This window comes from Typopeltis vanoorti, chromosome 22 (genome assembly GCF_054136105.1).
Source record: "Typopeltis vanoorti isolate ZY-2024b chromosome 22, IOZ_Tvanoo_1.0, whole genome shotgun sequence".
Classification (NCBI taxonomy): domain Eukaryota; kingdom Metazoa; phylum Arthropoda; class Arachnida; order Uropygi; family Thelyphonidae; genus Typopeltis; species Typopeltis vanoorti.
In genome coordinates this window covers 77074449-77092967 of record NC_143570.1, presented here as the reverse complement: position 1 = coordinate 77092967, position 18519 = coordinate 77074449, and the positions used below count along the sequence as shown (strand labels likewise).

General features: G+C 36.4%; 1 protein-coding gene across 1 annotated transcript in view; it reads right to left on the bottom strand.

Annotated features, from left to right (window-relative positions):
- Positions 1-18519, bottom strand: part of LOC150094495 (tRNA N(3)-cytidine methyltransferase METTL6) — a 90028-nt gene that overhangs the window by 37367 nt on the left and 34142 nt on the right. The window contains exon 3 of the mRNA XM_090412119.1: positions 11605-11775. Within this exon, the coding sequence (XP_090268245.1) occupies positions 11605-11775 (171 nt within the window). The remainder of the gene's footprint in view (positions 1-11604; positions 11776-18519) is intronic.

The window sequence follows — 18519 nt, the reverse complement described above, 5'->3', positions numbered from 1 at the left end:
AGAAACTGCATCGTGTGATCCAGAATAAACGACGTGGCATGCTTACCAGGGATGTTGTTTTGATTCATGATAACACCCACACGGCCAGTGTAACACAACTTCTGGCCACCTTTGGCTGGAAACAATTCCATTATCCCCCCCCCTCATATAGTCCTGACCTCGCACCAAGCGACTTTCAACTATTCAAACATCTGAAATCTTTCCTTGGTGGCTGGCAGTTTCAAGATGATGAGGTCAGAGAAGCAGTCAATATGTGGTTTGCGTCACAGGTGGCAACCTTCTACGATGAAGGTATACAACTCTTGGTGCCCCGTTATGATAAGTGCCTGAACAATGGCAGAAATTATGTAGAAAAGTAGTGAAAGATGTCTACTTTAATTTCCAATAAAGTTTTTTTTGTAAGTATATTTTTGTTTCTCTGACAGCCCATCGGAACTTACTTTCTGGAAGTCCCTCGTATAAAATTAAGGTAAAGGAGTCGTGCCATGTCTGGCTGGCAACAACTCAACAGGACAAAACTTGTATGTCAGTATATCGCTGAGATAGATGGCTTGGAAATATGAGGTTTGTTTCATTTTCTTATTACTTATTATTACTAAAACAGTTGATAGTGTTTATTTCTTTATTGAATTTTTATTTGGTATCTCTCTACTTAATAAAATTGTATTCCATTAAGTTAAAATATACAACTCAGTGAAGATGTTGGATATGTATTTATTTATTAAATTATTTTTTAAGATGAGCAATGGGTTGCGTGCCGGAAAAAAGTTGTTGGCATGCTATGTTTGGCACACGTGCCAAGAGCTCCCCAGCCTTGAACTATGCTCTTCAATTTAAGTCTTGGCTCCAGTAGAGTTCCAAGGGAGTGGCAAGAAGACACTAGTTCCTTTGCATAAGGGAGGTTCTAAGACTACAATAGCAAATTATAGACCAATCAGTATCTTGGGCTTAACGGTAAAAGTACAATATTGGTAAAAAAAGAGAATTCAAGAATGGGTAGATAAAAATATGATACTGTATGAGGGTCAACATGTGAAGCATAGGTCAAACCCTAATAATTTATTAATTATTTATAATAGAGTAACAGCTGACTTAGATAAAGGAAATGGCTACACAATGATTTTGCAAAGGCATTTAATAGAATACAACATGGAACTCTGTTATGCAAATTAGAACAAATGGGGTGGACATGACACTGGTTAAGTGAATAAGAGAGTGGCTGCTGGACACATATCAAACAGTGATATATGGAGGGGCAGAATCGAGGTGAAAACAGGTGACTACTGATGTGTGCCACAAGATTCAATGCTGGGACCATTGCTGTTTAATTTGTACATAAATGATATAGGAAATAACTTGAAAGGAAATATTCAGTTGTTTGCTGATGATGCAAAATTAGGTAGAGTAATAGTTAATCGAGGTATTGTGGAGAGCTTGCAAAACAATTTAAACAGGGTTGGTATGGACAAAAGTTAATGGGTGTCAGTTTAATGTTGAGAAATTAAAACTTATGTATTTTGGGATAAATAGATTACAAGTCGTGTATCGCACTGAATGGCACTGTACTCCAGGAAATAGATGAAGCTAGATTTAGGGACAGTGGTGGTAGACGGACAGTTAAAGTTTAGAGAACATATTGCTAAGACAGCCCATAAGATTACTTGGCTATTGAAGAACACATTAACAAGTAGAGATAAGAAAGTTGTCATTCCTTTTATAAGGCTATGATACACCCATGTCTGGATTACTGTGCTCAAGTCTGATCGCCTCGGTTTCTTGGGGATGAGGAAGTGGTGGAGAGGATTCAGAGTGGGTGGCCTGTGGAATGCTCCATATGAGGATAGATTGAAGGCGTGTGGATTGCAGAAGTTGGTTGGTAGGAGAAAACAAGGAGGAATGGTTTTATAGGATAGACAGAGGAGAAACGTTTCAGCATTTGGCTAGAGGGACTAGAAGTTGAATAAAAGTGTGGTTAGTCTGGGTGTTAGAACAAGATTTTTTGCTTGGAGAGTGGTGAATGAGTGGAATGGGTTGTCGGAGTCAGTTGTGAATGTTTGGCTGTTCAAGGAGAGGTATGATAGATTGTGTGGATAGATTGGGTCTCCCATAATGAGTCTTTGAACTCCATGGAGGTGACCATATTATAATAATAATTACTTGAAACAGAAAGTGATGGAAGGGACCAGGGGTTTGAGATTGTTGAATCTGGTAATAGCATAAGAAGATATATCTATAAATGCAGTAGCAATTCTACCTGAAATCAGGGAAAGTGATCATCCTGGGAAGTTGCTGAACATAAGGAAATTTCACTCAAGAAAAAGTTTATGCAGAACTACAAAGCTGGTGATTATGACAAAGTTAGGAGGCAACTTGGAGCAGTGCCATGGCATAAGAATCTACATGGAATGAATGTAATTAGTGTATGGGAAATGGTAAAGGATTGTTTGAGCAAGGTATTATCATAGTGAATAACCAGGGTCAGGAGTATAAACCAAGTATCGATTAAGCAGATGACTAGTAGTATAAAGCAGGAGCTGCAAAAAAAGAAAGCATTATATAAACCTGATGAGGTCATCATCATGCCAATGAGCAGTATAAAACACAAGTAAGAGGGCTAACTAGTATGGTAAGGAGGGCACTCCATGTCCTGAGCAGAAATCCAACAGGTATTTGCCATTATTATTAGCTTTGCTCTTTTCTCCAAATTTTCCCCAAATATGTCACAGTCATTTCATACTCTGCTATTTAGATCCTCAACAAGGACCAACTTTTCCTTTTTCATTGTATCAGTTGCTCTCTCTAAAGCCTCAAAAAATTCCTCCACTTCTGCCTTAGTAGAACCTTCTGTGGGACCATAGGCACAAATAAGTCTCATTATTCATTCCCCATTCTAATGTTTGCCCACATCACTCTACTTGTGACTGTATGCCATTCAAGAAGATTAGCCTTGTTTTTATTGTTGATTACTATATCAAAATTTGAGATGTTAATCTCAGCTCTTTACTTCATGCGGATGATGTTATAGTTATACTTCTAAATAAATCCGGTTCAATTCTGGATGATTCCCTGACTAAATTGAGTAAATGTTGTAATAGATTTGGTATGAAGGTCAGCAATAACAAGTCAAAGACAATGAAAACAGGCAGAAGCATTGAAAAAGTCAACTGCATTGTGAATGGAGAACTTACAGAACAAGTAACACATTCCAGCTACTTAGACATGTTTGGTGAAGATGGTAAATTAAATATGGAAATAGACAACAGAATCAACAAAACTAGTATGGTAGGAAGTCAACTGAATCAATTTATATGGAATAAGAGAGAAATTAGTCAAAACACTAAATTAACTGTACACAAGTCAGTGTTCAAGCCTATTTTAATTTGTGGATCTGATAGCTAGGTTAGAAATAAAACACTAAAGTCTTTTGACCAAAGACTAGAGACCCACAGATATGAGAGTCCTCAGGAAGATTATGGGAGTGAACAGATGGCATCATTGGCAATATCGTATCAAAAATGAGGATATTAGGAAAAAACTTAACACATTCCAGATTGTTAACATTGTTAGTATCCAGGAATGTGTTAGCAGAGCTAATCTCAGGTGGTATGGCCACTTAAACAGAATTGGAAAGGAAAGATTAGCAAAACAAGTGTTCTCTACCAGGTTGGCAGGAAAAAGACCCAGAGGAAGACCAAGATATAGGTGGATTGATACAGTAAAAAGTGCCTTAGAAGATAGAAATATAAGATCTGATAATGTTGGAGTATTGACAGGTAACAGATTGAGATTGATTTGAAGGAAAATTATAGATAGTAAGTTAGTAATGATGTAAGTTTCTCATGTAGTACTATTGTTAAAAATTGGTGGATTTTTATATAGATAGAATATTCATAGATATTATCTTAATATTAATCCTACCATAGAGATGATCTCTGTTTCTAACAATTATTTTTTTTTATTCCCGAGTGTACCTATATATTATTATATGCACAAGGGTTCACTCCAATTGGTGCAATGATCTTAACTCTTTCTTTCAGAATCCAAATAATCACTGACTCAAGCCCAAATACAAAATAAATACATTTAATAAAACAAAAACGATATACATACACTTCAAACAACATTACATAACTAACTACAAATTAATTGGATCCAAGGCCTTTTAAAAATAAACTTGCACTTAAGACTAAACTAAACTTTGTTTTCCCAATGACAAAATTTTCAAAGCCAGTTTCTTTCTCTGTCAAGGCCCTTTTCCGAAGATATATGACTCTATTCTTCATTTTAACAGGATCCTTTCTCATCACTCATGTAGCACACATTAATTCTTCCAAACTTAATTCTGTCTCTTTTCTTCAGTAGAAATAATAGTCATATCCGGCATCCTTAATACAGATGAAACTTCCTAATCAGAGTTTTCTCAAACATTCCTTTAGAACGTAAATAACAAATTCTTCTTTTTTTTCACTAAATGCTTATTGACAGTCTTAACTTTTCCAATTAAAAAAAAACTTACAGTTCTACGATTTCCTTTTCGGAATCTCCTATAAATCTTTCGATAGTGTTTCCTCCAATATTCCGTTTAAAATGCATATAGCAATATTTTCTTTTATTTATCACATACTAATTCCACTTTGAAACTCAATAGTTCCATGATTCCTTTTTCGGAATATACAATTAATTTTCTTCCGACTGTCACATATTAAAAAAAAAAAAAAACCTCAAGTTCTTCTGAATCTAAATGTCTGCCGGCCTATGTTCTAAATTCCTTCTGAACACTATCCTTGTTTACTCTCCCATTGCTTTGATACCGAACTTGTCAGCTGTCAATCACACATCAAACATCTCAGCGAGCATGGGCACTCCTTGAAAATGGCAAGCGAGAAACTAGGTGTAATGGCTGGCAAGTTGTCTCCGTTAGCGACAAGAGAATGTCTTCATAAAACACAACTTTTGATAATTTTAAATTACAATAAAATTCTTGTAAGTAATACATATCGAATCTGGTAAGTACATCAATTTTTTTTAACTTCTTTAGATATCATTTTTGACAAAACAATTTCAATAATGGGCACATCGCAAGTGCCGACAATGCGTGTTATGAAACTAAAACTAATAAACATTTTAACATAAACAATTTGTAAAAATATTCAGAATTTTAATTATGGTTATTTTTACACTATCATATCCTGTACACCCCTTGACAATGCGTGTTATGAAACTAAAACTAATAAACATTTTAACATAAACAATTTGTAAAAATATTCAGAATTTTAATTATGGTTATTTTTACACTATCATATCCTGTACACCCCTTGAGGATACAAGGAATTTGATGATGATGATGAAAAGCTTAACCAAGCACCTTGAGAGCGAAGGAACAAGTTTCTTCACATTTTGCCATTTCAAGGTTTTCATTCATGAGGGTCAGCAATACTTGAAGCAGAGAACGGTGATGTCATTTGCAGAAACTTCAAGCTACAGTCGGTTAACAAAGCAATATTAATGACAGCTTCTGTTTCATTTTGTATGATCTCTGCTGGTTCTTGAAATTCTTCAAAGTTAAATAAACTGAGGATAGATAAGTACTGCATTGCATAGCTAGGTGAATGGTTTGAAATGCCATATTTATCAATGTTTAGTATTTATTTGTTGTAAGTAATGTTCATATTTTTGATTTTGTTGATACTTGGAAAAAAAAAAAATTCATAAACCCAGGAACTCAAAGCAAGAACCAATGCTCCCTCTAAGCTATGCATGTGTATGCTGCACACGCTGGTTAAAAAGGAATCACACTCATCTAGTAACAGCATGCATAAAATTTTTGAATTTTTGAATCATATAAAAATGAATTATATGATAAATCATACTTGTCACTTATTTTTTAGTTATTTCTTCAATATTACTCTAACCCATTCTGATTTAATAAACTATAATTAGTTACTTTAGCCTGCACCCTGCAGATGAACTGATGCTGATCTCAGCATGTTGCGGATTTAAGTGAATTAATTTAGTGCTTGCAGTTTACTGCTAGACAAGAAAGGGCAACAGTAATACAAGAAATATTACATTAGCTATTTCAGTGCATTAAATTCTCAAAATGTCACTGTCGAAATTAAACCAGTAAAAGACTGCAAATTCATTTAAATCTGAGTGGCTGTACAGATGTGACATAATCTGTTTATAAACTAGATGTATATGTAGTATTTATGCAGCTGAAGAAGTAAACATCTAGGTCACTCTTATAGAAATCTTTACATGAAACATACCAGATCTTTTAACAAAGATGTTGTGGCCAATTTAAGTTGATCAAGTTAGGAGTTATCAAATTAGTCTCCCGTGGACAGGGGAGATGTATATACAGTGGTGTACATGAATTTTGCAAAAGCTTTTAATAGACTGCCACACGACAAGCTGGTAAATCAACTGAAACAGATGGGATTGGATAACAGACTTCTGAGTTTGATCAGTGACTTGCTGTCAGATAGGTATCAGAAAGTTGTATATGGGATTGCAGTATCCCGAAAGAGAAAGGTCACTAATGGCGTACTGCAGGGATCAGTTTTGGAACCACTGTTATTGAATTTGTATGTTAATGATATTGGGATGGGTTTAACTAGTGATATGCAGCTGTTTGCAGATGATGCAAAACTGGGGAGAGCAATGCAGTCAAGCAGATGTTATGGCCTTACAAGAGCACTTGAATAGATTGCATGAATAGGCAGGTAAGTGGAACTATCAGTTCAATGTTGCACAAAATACACTTGGTGGGGAAAGTTTAAAGGAAGTAGAGGAGATGAGAGATCTAGGAGTGACGGCAGACAAGAACCTGAAATTCAGGGGCCACACTGCACAAGTTGAGAAGATGTCACATCAGATAATGGCAATGATGTGAAGGACCCTGACATGCAGAAATAGAGAGGTTATGATGCCACCGTATAAGGCCTCATATGATTTATTGTGCACAGATTTGGTTGTCAGGTTTTCATGGTGATGAGGATATGTTGGAAAGGGTCCAGAGAAGATTTACAAAGGTGTCCAGTGATCTTTGGAATGTGGAGTACAAGGGCAAATTAAGAGAATGTAAGTTGTAGAGCCTTGGGAATAGGAGGAAGAGGGTGGAGGGTATGATTGAAACATATAAGCTAGTCAGGGGTTATCAGGTTGACATGGAAGAGATTTTTCATAGAATGGGAGGGGGGGGTAGAACAAGAGGATATCACTGGAAACTGTATAATGAGGATATGAGCAGAGGAGTGAGGGAAAGGTTCTTTGCATGGAGAGTGATTGGTGAGTGGAATGCATTGCCTGAGTGTGTTGTGAATGTAGACACATTGAATCAGTTTAAAGCATGGTTGGATGAGCATTGTGTGCACCTCTGACTCATTGCTTTGAACTCATTCATAGTCATGACACTCACAACAGGCTCTGGCAAACCTATTCCACTCATTCACCACTCTCCAAGCAAAAAAATCTAGTTCTAACAAACCTGCTAACTACACTCTTGCTCAGTTTCCAAGGATGACCCTTAGTTCTCCCACCACCATGGAGGTCAGATGTTAATATTAATAATAATGACTTTTGATATTGTGAGCACAGGCCAACACATGCATTGAGTCTAAAACTGGAAACTTGTGCACAAAATGTTTATAATGTACACATGGACTGGCAAAAATGAGAGGGAATATTGGTGAGAACTCAAAGTAGAAACTGCCTGTATTTCTACTCAGGACAGGGATTAGTCAGCACTGATAATAGAATTCACACTACTACTCTTGCTTAGAAATTTATTTTATTTATTTTTGTGAAATGTCTAATTTATTTCCACAGGATGCTAAACACTGTTTAAAAGTTCTGATGATGGCTGAAGCCCTTAACTCTTTTCTTCAATAAAATAATTTTCTATATATTATTATTATTAATGGCTACTCCATGGAGTACTTAGCCTCATCAAGGGAGATCTTAAACATTGTGCCAAGCACTATTGAACATTTGTGCAGTATCTAATCACACTTTGCTATGAACTCATTCATAGTCATGACACTCACAACAGGCTCTGGCAACCTATTCCACTCATTCACCACTCTCCAAGCAAAAAATCTAGTTCTAACAAACTTGCTAACTACACTCTTGCTCAGTTTCCAAGGATGACCCTTAGTTCTCCCACCACCAGACCTGTTCTAAAAAATTTCCTCTGTAGTAATCTTGTAAAAACCTTTCAGTAATTTGTATGTCTCAATCATATCATCCCCTTTATCACCTGTCAACTAATTTCTGTAACTCACAGATCTTCAACCTGTTCTTGTAAGGTTCATTCCATAGACTTGATACCATCTGGGTCACTCTCCTTTGGATCCTTCACCTCTTCCTGCCAGCCTGGTTGGCTGAGCAGTTAGCTTATCCGCTCTCTAGCCAAGAGGCTGCAAGTTCAAATCCAGCTAGGGGCATGGATGTGTGATTGTCCTATTAACCGTTTACCATATGTACTGCTGTAACCTGTGTCCCAGCACAGTAGGATCTTTGATGTCTTTGCATCATAAAAATCAAAACTAACTACCTCTTCCTTATCACCAAGAAACCCAGGTGACAGGATCTGCATACAGTAGTCAAGATGGGATCTTATCAAGACTCAGTAAAGAGGAATAATAACCTGTTTGTCTCTGCTCATCAAAGTATATTTTTGCTATGTGCCTTCTAAATTTGAACTCCCTATCCACCAATAGTCCCAAATTGCTGACTTTGTCAATTTCCTGGAGCACGGTGGTAATCTTTTATCCCAAAATGCATAAACTGAAATCCATTCTCCTTTGTGCAAAAGATTATACAGATTATATGAACTAGACTAAAATCATATATAGTCCTTGAACATTTGTTTGATAGTTTGGATAATGAGATAACTAGCTGCAGCTGTGTTTCTGATATGTACACTAAGTAATTGTAACTAACTTATGCACTAATATAATATCAAAAAATAAATCCTACAACAACAATGCTACATTAATGGAAATTCACCACAGATGATATGATAACTTACTGTGAATGATTTCATATAACAACTGTCTAACATTTGAATTACATTTATACAAATGTCAGACAATACAAAACCCAGATTGGTAAGTCATTGAATTCAAATTCAAAATGTGTATTATTTTTACTGAAAACAGCGCTGAATAGCAAATGAAAAGTTGGCCAAAAGATTTTAATTTAATGACAGGTCCAAATGTAGTTCACAACTAATGTCAGTACATATTTTGTAGGTGTTTATATTCTGTAAACAAGTCTGTCAAGGAGAGAGGACTCTCTGACTTTTCTACAACAAGCTATAAAAAATGGCTTATTACTACAGAATTACTACAAAATACAACAAACAAGAAAGCAGGAAATTTATATATATACATATATATATATACACACACACACACACACACATACATACATATGAGGGGTATACCCAAAAATAACTGGAATCTGAATTTGGCACATGCACATTTTCTAGTTACAAATGATGAAACATAGAAAAGGTATGCCAGACATTCAACGAAGTTCATCGGAAGACCATTGAGAAAGTTTCTGAAGAGATGAATTTGTCAGAGATTTCACAGGCTGTTTCTAGACAGCAAATTTTAATAGTAACTCCTCCCTTGCAGAATAAATAAAATAAAAAATAAAATAAAAAATAAAAAATTCAGGGAGCAAGTTGTTAAATGGCTAGAACTTTCTTTCAAAAGCTGTGAATGGGAATGTCTTGGTCAGTGGCTTGAAATCGTGGGGATGCTGCAACTTTCGAAATATACATACACACTGTAAGTACAGTGTATACGTGTTTGAATAAAAAATCAAAATTATGATAAAAATTTTTAAAAAATTAAATGTGAAAAAATATTGTTTATTATCGATAAAATTATACAATTTGGTGTAATTCAAAATTACTTAAAAATAAAATATTCCTCTTGTTTTGTTTCATGAAAAAATATTGTTTAATATCGATAAAATTATACAGTTTAGTATAATTCAAAATTACTTAAAAATAAAATCCATTCTTTTTGTTTTGTTTCGAGCATAAAGGACAATAACTTTTTCCTTGATGTTTGTGCGACTGTTGAAGAATTTTTCTTCGTTGAAATCATCGCAAGTGCATTTAACCTATCCTGATTCATAGTGCTCCTCAGAAATGTTTTTATTCTCTTTAATGTTGAAAAACAGCGTTCAGGCTCTGATGTAGTCATAGGAATTGTCAAGAGAATTTTTTTATCAATACAGTAATTTCACTAAGAACACAATCTAAATTATTTTTTGTTATAAATTTTAACAAGTCAATTAATTTACAATAATCATGCATGTCAGGTCTACTGTAGAATACTCGAAGTTCAGTTTCAAGTTTTTCTTTGTTGATCATGGGATATGCTTCAGTAGTCAATTTTATTTCTCATGAAGCAATTTATTCTAAAAATTAGCTAATTTATCCTTGTTAAATAATTTAGCAGCTACGAACACTACTACTGGTGCACACTGTATATAAACATCAGTGGAACTGTGCAATGGACAGTGCCGCATTACGCTAATAGCTCGCACAGCAATATGACAATGTGGTAAACACAGTGCTGCAAGCATCCTTCGCCCTCCTAAGTGCTACAAGATGGGTTTTTATCAATTATTTTTTATACAAAATAAGAGAATTGTATAGGATTGTTGATGATAAAATTAAATATTACAAGCAAATATAAATATATTAATAAATATATTTATATATCGATAGAAATTGGGGGTGCTGCAGTTCCACAGTGCCTATGCACGGCCTCCCCTGGTCTTGGTGCTATGGTTATGAACCAGAAACAAAACAAGCATCAAGCCAATGGAAACATGCAAATGAGCCAAGAAGGCAAGTCAAGTTTGATCAAATGTCAAGACGTTGATTTGTTTTTTTGATGTGAATGAAATTGTACACAAAGAATTTGTTCCTCCTGGACAGACAGTGAACCAACATTTTTATCTCAATATTTTGAGAAGACTGTGTGATAGTGTGCAATGAAAGCAGCCAGAAATGTGGAGTAGCAGAGACTAGTTGCTACACCCCAACAATGCCCCAGCATACACACCCTTGTCTGTCAAACAGTTCTTGACGAAAACCAACATGGAAGTTGTTCCACACCTCCTCTCTACTTGGCGAATCTCGCTCCATGTGACTTTTATTTTATTCCTATGGATAAAAGAAAGGGAAGTGATACGTTGATGTGGATGAAATGAAAGAAAAGTTGCTGGAGACCATAAAATTTATTTGTAAAATAAAATAAAATAAAGTAAAATAAAATTATTTGTTATCTTTGATACATAACTATTTCTCCCTCTCCTACATTAGCCACACACTGCAAACTATTTAGCTCTGATTAGTCACTTGGATGTGGGCTACTATCCCATGCGGAGTGACAGTTACAGAATGATTTGTACTATATGCTGGCTAGTGAGTAGCCAGATATCCTGTCTATTACTCTATACATGAATAACTGATAATGAAGTTTGTGATAATGAAAATTATGATATATAATTATTTCTAAGGGCAGCAAATAGTATGAAATAATAAATTCAAAAAAGTTAAAAAGTCCTTACCTGAAAAATATTCTCAAATACAGAAATCATTTTCTCAGGATGGATAGAAGACAGAACAAATATCAGTGTTGAAATACTCACTGAATCAGGAGCCAAAGTTTCAGTCAGTTTTTCTTTTGTAACATCACAGACAAAACCATGACAAACCATGTCATTATAAAGTGAATTTGCCTATAAAATATTACAAATTTGGTATTATACATATTTGTATTTATATCAATACAAAATGATGTTATTCTTATTTCAGCACTCCACCATGAGATTTAAGTTCCCTAAGGTAAAAATAATACTAAATCTATGAATTATTCAGTTCCTAATGTAAAATAAATAATGATACTACAAAAAATTTGAAGTGACTGATATTAAGAATATAAGGCAAGATTGTGGAAGTGTTGTAGAGAATGTACCAGAAGCAGTGAATGATAGTGTATGAAATATGAAGCATCCCCTCGAGCCCACAGGGTAACTGTGGGCTCGAGGGGATGCTGAAATGCATATATATGAATGACAGCAGTAACAGAAATAAAGAAGAGGAGTTTGGGGCATTGGTCAGCTGGATTTACCAAAAATTAGTGGCATCAGTGAGACCTGGTTGATACAGAATGATGTGGTTACATGGATATAATATAACAGATATTGTCATTTTAGAGATGAAAGAGGATATAGGGTAGGAGGAGGGGTATTATTAATGGTAGCTGGAGAACTTTTGGAGACTAGTGAGGAGAACTTAACTGAAATGCTTTGGGAAAGAGTCAAGGTTATAATTCAGGATGCAGCTAAAAAGTATCTTGGCCCAAAAAGAACACCAAAAGATACATGGAGATCAGATTGAACATAGGATCTAATTGAAAGAGGTGGCTGGTCATCAGATGAGAAAAAAAGACACAGGGACTAAAGAATATTAGAGATTACAGAGAAATCAAAAGAGTGATCTGGTCACAACAAGGAAAAGTTTTATACTAATAAATGTGAAGAGATATGAGTTTCAGATGAGGAAGCACAATTATAAAAGGATGTTTCATTTAGTTCATGACTTAAAGAACAAGTTTAAACACCAATTCAATGTCATTAAAAAAGGAATGGAGCAGTACTAACAGAAAAACAGATAGAAAGAATTACTTAAATTAAGGGGATATTAAATCCCACATAGTTTTAAAACCGAATAAGAAACTCAAAGATTGGAATCAGAGAGTTTCTTGCCGAATATAGTAAACTATAAAGTATCGGCGACACTAGCGTTAGCCAATGCAAGTGATCCTAGTACGTAGTACAATATCGCGCAACTCGTTGCAAAGCTGGGGGGAAGTTCAGATCGCTATTCTTAGGTATTTTCCATAATGTAAAAACACATTTCCTAGGAAATGTATGCTGTTATTACATTATGGAGGGAGGTCACTACCAGGACCGGTTTCAGCCTTTTTTGAGGCTTCATCAGTGAGTAGCTAGACCTAATACCAAAGTGTATAGCAAAAAGAACTTATATACTCTGCGAACGAGTTATCCAAACAGGTGCAACCATTAAGTTACTTAAATATAAAGAGCTAATAAGCTTCTTATTAGCTCTTTAGCTGAAGCTTATTAGCTCTTTATATTTAAGATAGAAAGAATACTGTGAGGAACTGTACAGTAGAGAGGATAAGGAAAATTTGGAGAAGCCCTCTTATGAGGAAATTTCAATTTGGAGCCTTCTCTATTAGGCATGAGGTTGAAAGAGCAGTTAACTACTTAGCAACAATAAGACCCTGGGTGCAGATAGGATCCCAGTAGAGTTAAGGACACAGGGGATAGAGGGATGAGTTTCATAGATTGATTACAAGGCTATGGGATCATGGCCTAGAATCTTGGAAGTAGTAGTTTTCATACCACTGCATAAGAAGGGAGACACAAAGGATTGCAAGAACTATAGACCTATTCATTTAATCTCTCATGCAAGCAAGATTTTTATTAAAGATCATTGTAAATAGGATTGAGGCCAAAGTTGAGGCAGAGATGATGTAATAAGCAGGTTATAGGAAAGGTATGGGTACCAGAGATCAGATCCTTTGCCTTAGACAGATCATAGAAAAGTATACAGAATTTAAACTCGCTGTGGTAATGTGTTTCATAGGCTTGTTCTAAGCTTTTGACTGTGTTCAGCATGTGAAACTGTGGGAAGTAATGAAAAATGGGTTTTCCTCAACACACTATTAGGTTTATAGCTAACTTGTACAGTGAGCAAAAAGCCATGGTAAGAACAGGTGTTGGATTAACTGATTGGTTTCAAGTTTTGGAAAAGGAGTTAGGCAAGGATACCTACTTTCTCCTCACTTGTTTAGTATTTATACTAAGGACATCATGAATGTAGAATTGGATGAGCTCAAGACAGGAATTAGGATAGGTGGCAGATTGATCAGTAATCTGGGGTGTACTGATGATACAGTGTTCCTCTGTAATGACAAGGAAGAATTAGGACAAATTCTTGACAATGTTAATAAGATCAATAAGAACAGAGGACTTCAGCTCAAATCCTAGCAAGACAAAGATTCTGGTTCTCAAAAGAAATACAGACAGAGAAGCTCCTGAGAAACCAGTGCACTTTAATGGAGAAAGAATTGAGGAAGTCAGCAAGCTCAAGTACCTGGAATCCATTATTAATGTGAAGAATTGCTGTTCAGAAGATGTCAGAAGAAGATTAGGAATGGCTAAAAGAACAGTGAGAGACTTGTCAAAAATCTGGAAGGATGGATTAATCTCCACAGAAACAAAGCTGAGAATTTTGGGTGCAGTTGTTTTTCTAACTTCTTTTGGAAAAGTCTTCCACAACTTTTCCAAAAGATGTGGAAGTCACATCCAGTGACTTATGGATGTGAGACTTGGAACCTAAAGAAGTCTGATAGAAAACTGATAGCTGCTTTTGAGATGTGGTGTTACAGAAGGCTGTTGAGGATATTGTATACTGAAAAACAGACAAAGTATCGGTACTATATAGCATGAGCAGCACTTTAAGGCTCCTTAAGGATATTGATACAACAAATTTTAAATACTTTGGACACATTGAAAGGATGGAAAGAGGTCTTCTCAAAGCAGTAACAGAAGATAAAGTTCCTAGAAAAACAGTTAGACTGTTAATGAGATGGATGGATGGATGGATGGTGTGTATAAAGTGACTGATCTTCAGAGAGTTGAATACTCCAGAAAAAATAGGACCATATGGCGAGGACTGGTGTGGCACATCATTGAGCATCTGAGTGACCATACAGCATATGTTGATGTCCAATGAACAAATGGATGGATTAAGAACTTCAACCAACAAAAACAGAAATTAAGGAAGATTGTATATTGAAGGTTGATCACCTGCATTTCTCAGGGATTGGAAGGCGTGGAAAGGATTCAGAGACGAGTGACCAAGCTGGTGGTAGATCTGAGGGAAATGTTTCATTTGAGACACTCTGGTGTGAGATAGAAGCCAACAGAACAAAATATATTGTTGGTGCAGCTAGAGACCTGGGAATCCAGAAGAAGAAGATGTGGATGACATGCGTTGTCAGATTAGCACAATAAGTGGAGCTGAGCAATTATCATGAGAGACTTCAACTGGGGATATAGATTGGAAGGAGGAAAAGTCACATGGCAAATTGGAAATAGAATTAATATACGTGGGCTGTTCAATAAGTAATAAGACTAATTTTACTGTGGCAAAACCACTCATCACAATATTAATTTCTGTGGAATAAAGAAATGTTACTGTATGTATTAACAAAAGAGGTTGATAGATGGTGTATACGGGCTGATGTGTCAGAGTGTCACATGACTAAATGCAAGTGCTCATCAGTGCGCCTACGAGGTGTGACCAGTCTTCGAAATGGATGCATCCTTGGAACAGCGTTATGCGATTAAATTTTGTGTGCGTTTGCAAAAATGGGAATCGGACACTTTTAACATGATATGCGAAGCTTTCCACGATGAAGCAATGTCGAGGGCAAGTGTTTTTCACTGGCATAAAACTTTTAAGGGAGGAAGGCAAAATGTGGAAGATCTTGAACGTGAGGGAAGACCTTCAACGTCCATCAGAGAGACAATGATCAACACAGCAGCTATTATCATCAAGCACGTCAAAAGAAAGCATCCATTGCTGAAGAATGGCTTCTTATTGCACCACGATAATGCAAGGCCACATATTGCTGGCTGTGTAGTGGACGTATTGCAGAAGAACAACACAGATATCCTACCACACCCTCCATATAGTCCTGATCTCGCACCGTGCAATTTCTGGCTGTTACCTCAGCTCAAGAAACCACTAAGAGGCTGCCATTTAGAAAGCAACAAAACATGTGTAAAAGTTGCGGAGGCAGTTTTGAAAGAACTCTCAAAAAAAGGACTCTCACATGTGTTTAAGTGGATGCAATGTTGCGACAAATGCATCGCGTCTCACAGTAGTTACTTTGAAAAAGACCATGTAAATGATGAGGATTAAAGGTAATCTGTTTTCTGTATAAATATAGTCTTATTACTTATTGAACAGCCTACGTAGTTACTAAGGGATAATGCCAGCAAAGGCTGGTCAATTGGTAGAGCCTCTGCTACTAATGGCTCATGCAAAAAGTTAAGCAAGTCTGAGTGCGGTTAGTAGTTGGAAGGGAATCAATCGTTCGATGCTGTTGCCACTTTGCTGATGACTGGCCATTCTCACAGGGTTAACTTTGGCATGTAAACTGATGTATGTCAGACCTCTGTGCTCTCAAGACATGTGGGGATATGATGACGACGACTAAGGGATAATACCTGAAACAGCAAGTGATTGAGGGGGCAAAGGGTTTAAGAATATTGGATCTGCTAAGAGCACCAGAAGATCTATATATAACTACAGTATATAGATCTTCTGGTGCTCAGAGGCAGTAGCAACTCTGCCTCCGATTGGGGGGAAGTGAACATGCAGTCTTGTTCTGGGAGGTTATTCAACATGCAGAATTTTCAAGTCAAGAAAGGGTTTAAATGGAACTACAAAGCCTGACATAATGTTGGCAATTATGACAAACTAAGATGTCAACTTGGAGCAGTGAAATGGCATAAGAAGCTACATGGAATGAATATCATTAGTTCATGGGAAGTGGGCCAGGGATAGTTTCAGCAAGGCAATATCAGAATGCCTACCCACGGTCAGGAGGATAAACTGAGTAGAGGTTAAACGGATGAGTAGCAATATTATTACTATTATTATTCTTACATGACACCTCCAGGGAGTCCAAAGACTCGTCGAAGGAGGGAACCCTCTCTGTCTCCACCACTCAATACACTAACCACAATGAATCGCAACTACCGTCATCATCATCTACACCAATGCCATCTACCGCCCACCACCATCACTAGTATTTTCACAGACAATTACAAACATCCATGCCCATGTTTGGATTCAAACCTGCAGCCTTTTGGCTGGAGAGCAGATACACTAACCACTTGGCAAACCAGGCCGGCAATATAAAAATATAAAATAAGGCTGAAAAAAAAGAAAGCATTGAGGAAGGAATATAAACCTGATGAGGTGATCATCATGCCATGAGCAATATAAAGCACAAGCAAGAAGGGTAACTAGTATCATAAGGCTAAATCAGATTTTGCGAAAAAGTTTGCTAAGCAGGCCAAAGTAAATCCAAAAGAGTTTCTTCACTATGTAGCAAGTAAGAGAAAGAATGATTGTGGAAAGATAACTTTACACAGTGCTGATGGTAGGAAAGGAACAGAAGCAGAAGAAATAGTTCAGTTACTAAGTGATGATCACTTTGCAAGGGTATATCATCCAGGTGGTGACTTTGCAGTTACTGAAGTGACAGAGATTGATGTAAGCATTGAATCAGATGAGCTGGAGGTGCTCAATATATTGAAAAATATCAATGTGAATACAGCAGTGGGCCTGGACGGTATTTCAGCTCATATGCTATGAGAATGTGCAAGAGAATTGACAATGCCTCTGATGAAATTGTTTTATCTAAGTCTCAGCTCTGGCAAGGTTCCAAAAGAGTGGAAAGAGGATAAGATAGTTCTATTACATAAAGGTGGCTTCAAGACAGAAGAAGCATTACTGCAAAAGTTGGTTAGAAGTAAAATCTGAGAATGGGTAGGTAGGAATATGATATACTATAGGGGCAGCTGGCTTTCTAAAAGTTAGGTCCTGCCTCAGTGATTTATTCACGTTTTACAAGTGACAATGGAATTGGATAAAGGAGGCTATACCATGATACTGCGACTTTGATAAAGCATTTGACAAAACACTGCATGGAAAACTATTAGATAAGTTGAAACTAAAGGGAATGGACATGAGACTGATGGAATGGATAGAGGGGTGGCTGACAGACAGAGGGTGGCATATGGTGGAGTGGAATGAAGGCAACTGAGGGTCACTAACAGAGTACCTCAGGGTAGTATACTAGAGACACTCTCTTTAATTTATATATTAATACTATAAGAAAAGATTTAATGAGGAGATATTCAATTGTTTGCTACTGATGCAAAGGTAGGGAAAGAGTTGAAAAAGGTGAAGTAGTTATCCTGCAGGATGATTTAAATAAATTGGCAATGTGGGCAAAGGACAATGGTTGGCAATATAATGTTGCAAAATGTAAGGTAATGAACTTCAAGATAAAAAGATTACGTACTCTGTATCATACTGATGAAGCAAGGGATCTGAAGGTGATGGTGGATATAGATATGAAATTCAGAGGACACATTCCAAGGGTCGGCAAGATAGCTGAGAGGATTACTTGGATGTTGAAGAACACGTTGACAAGTAAAGAAAGGAAAGTTATTATCTCTCTCTATATAAGGCTATGTTTTGGCCACATGTTGACTACTGTGCACAAATTTAGTTACCTGCATTTCTCGGAGATTCGGATGTGGTGGAGCGGATTCAGAGATAAGTGATCAAGCTGGTGGCAGGTCTGT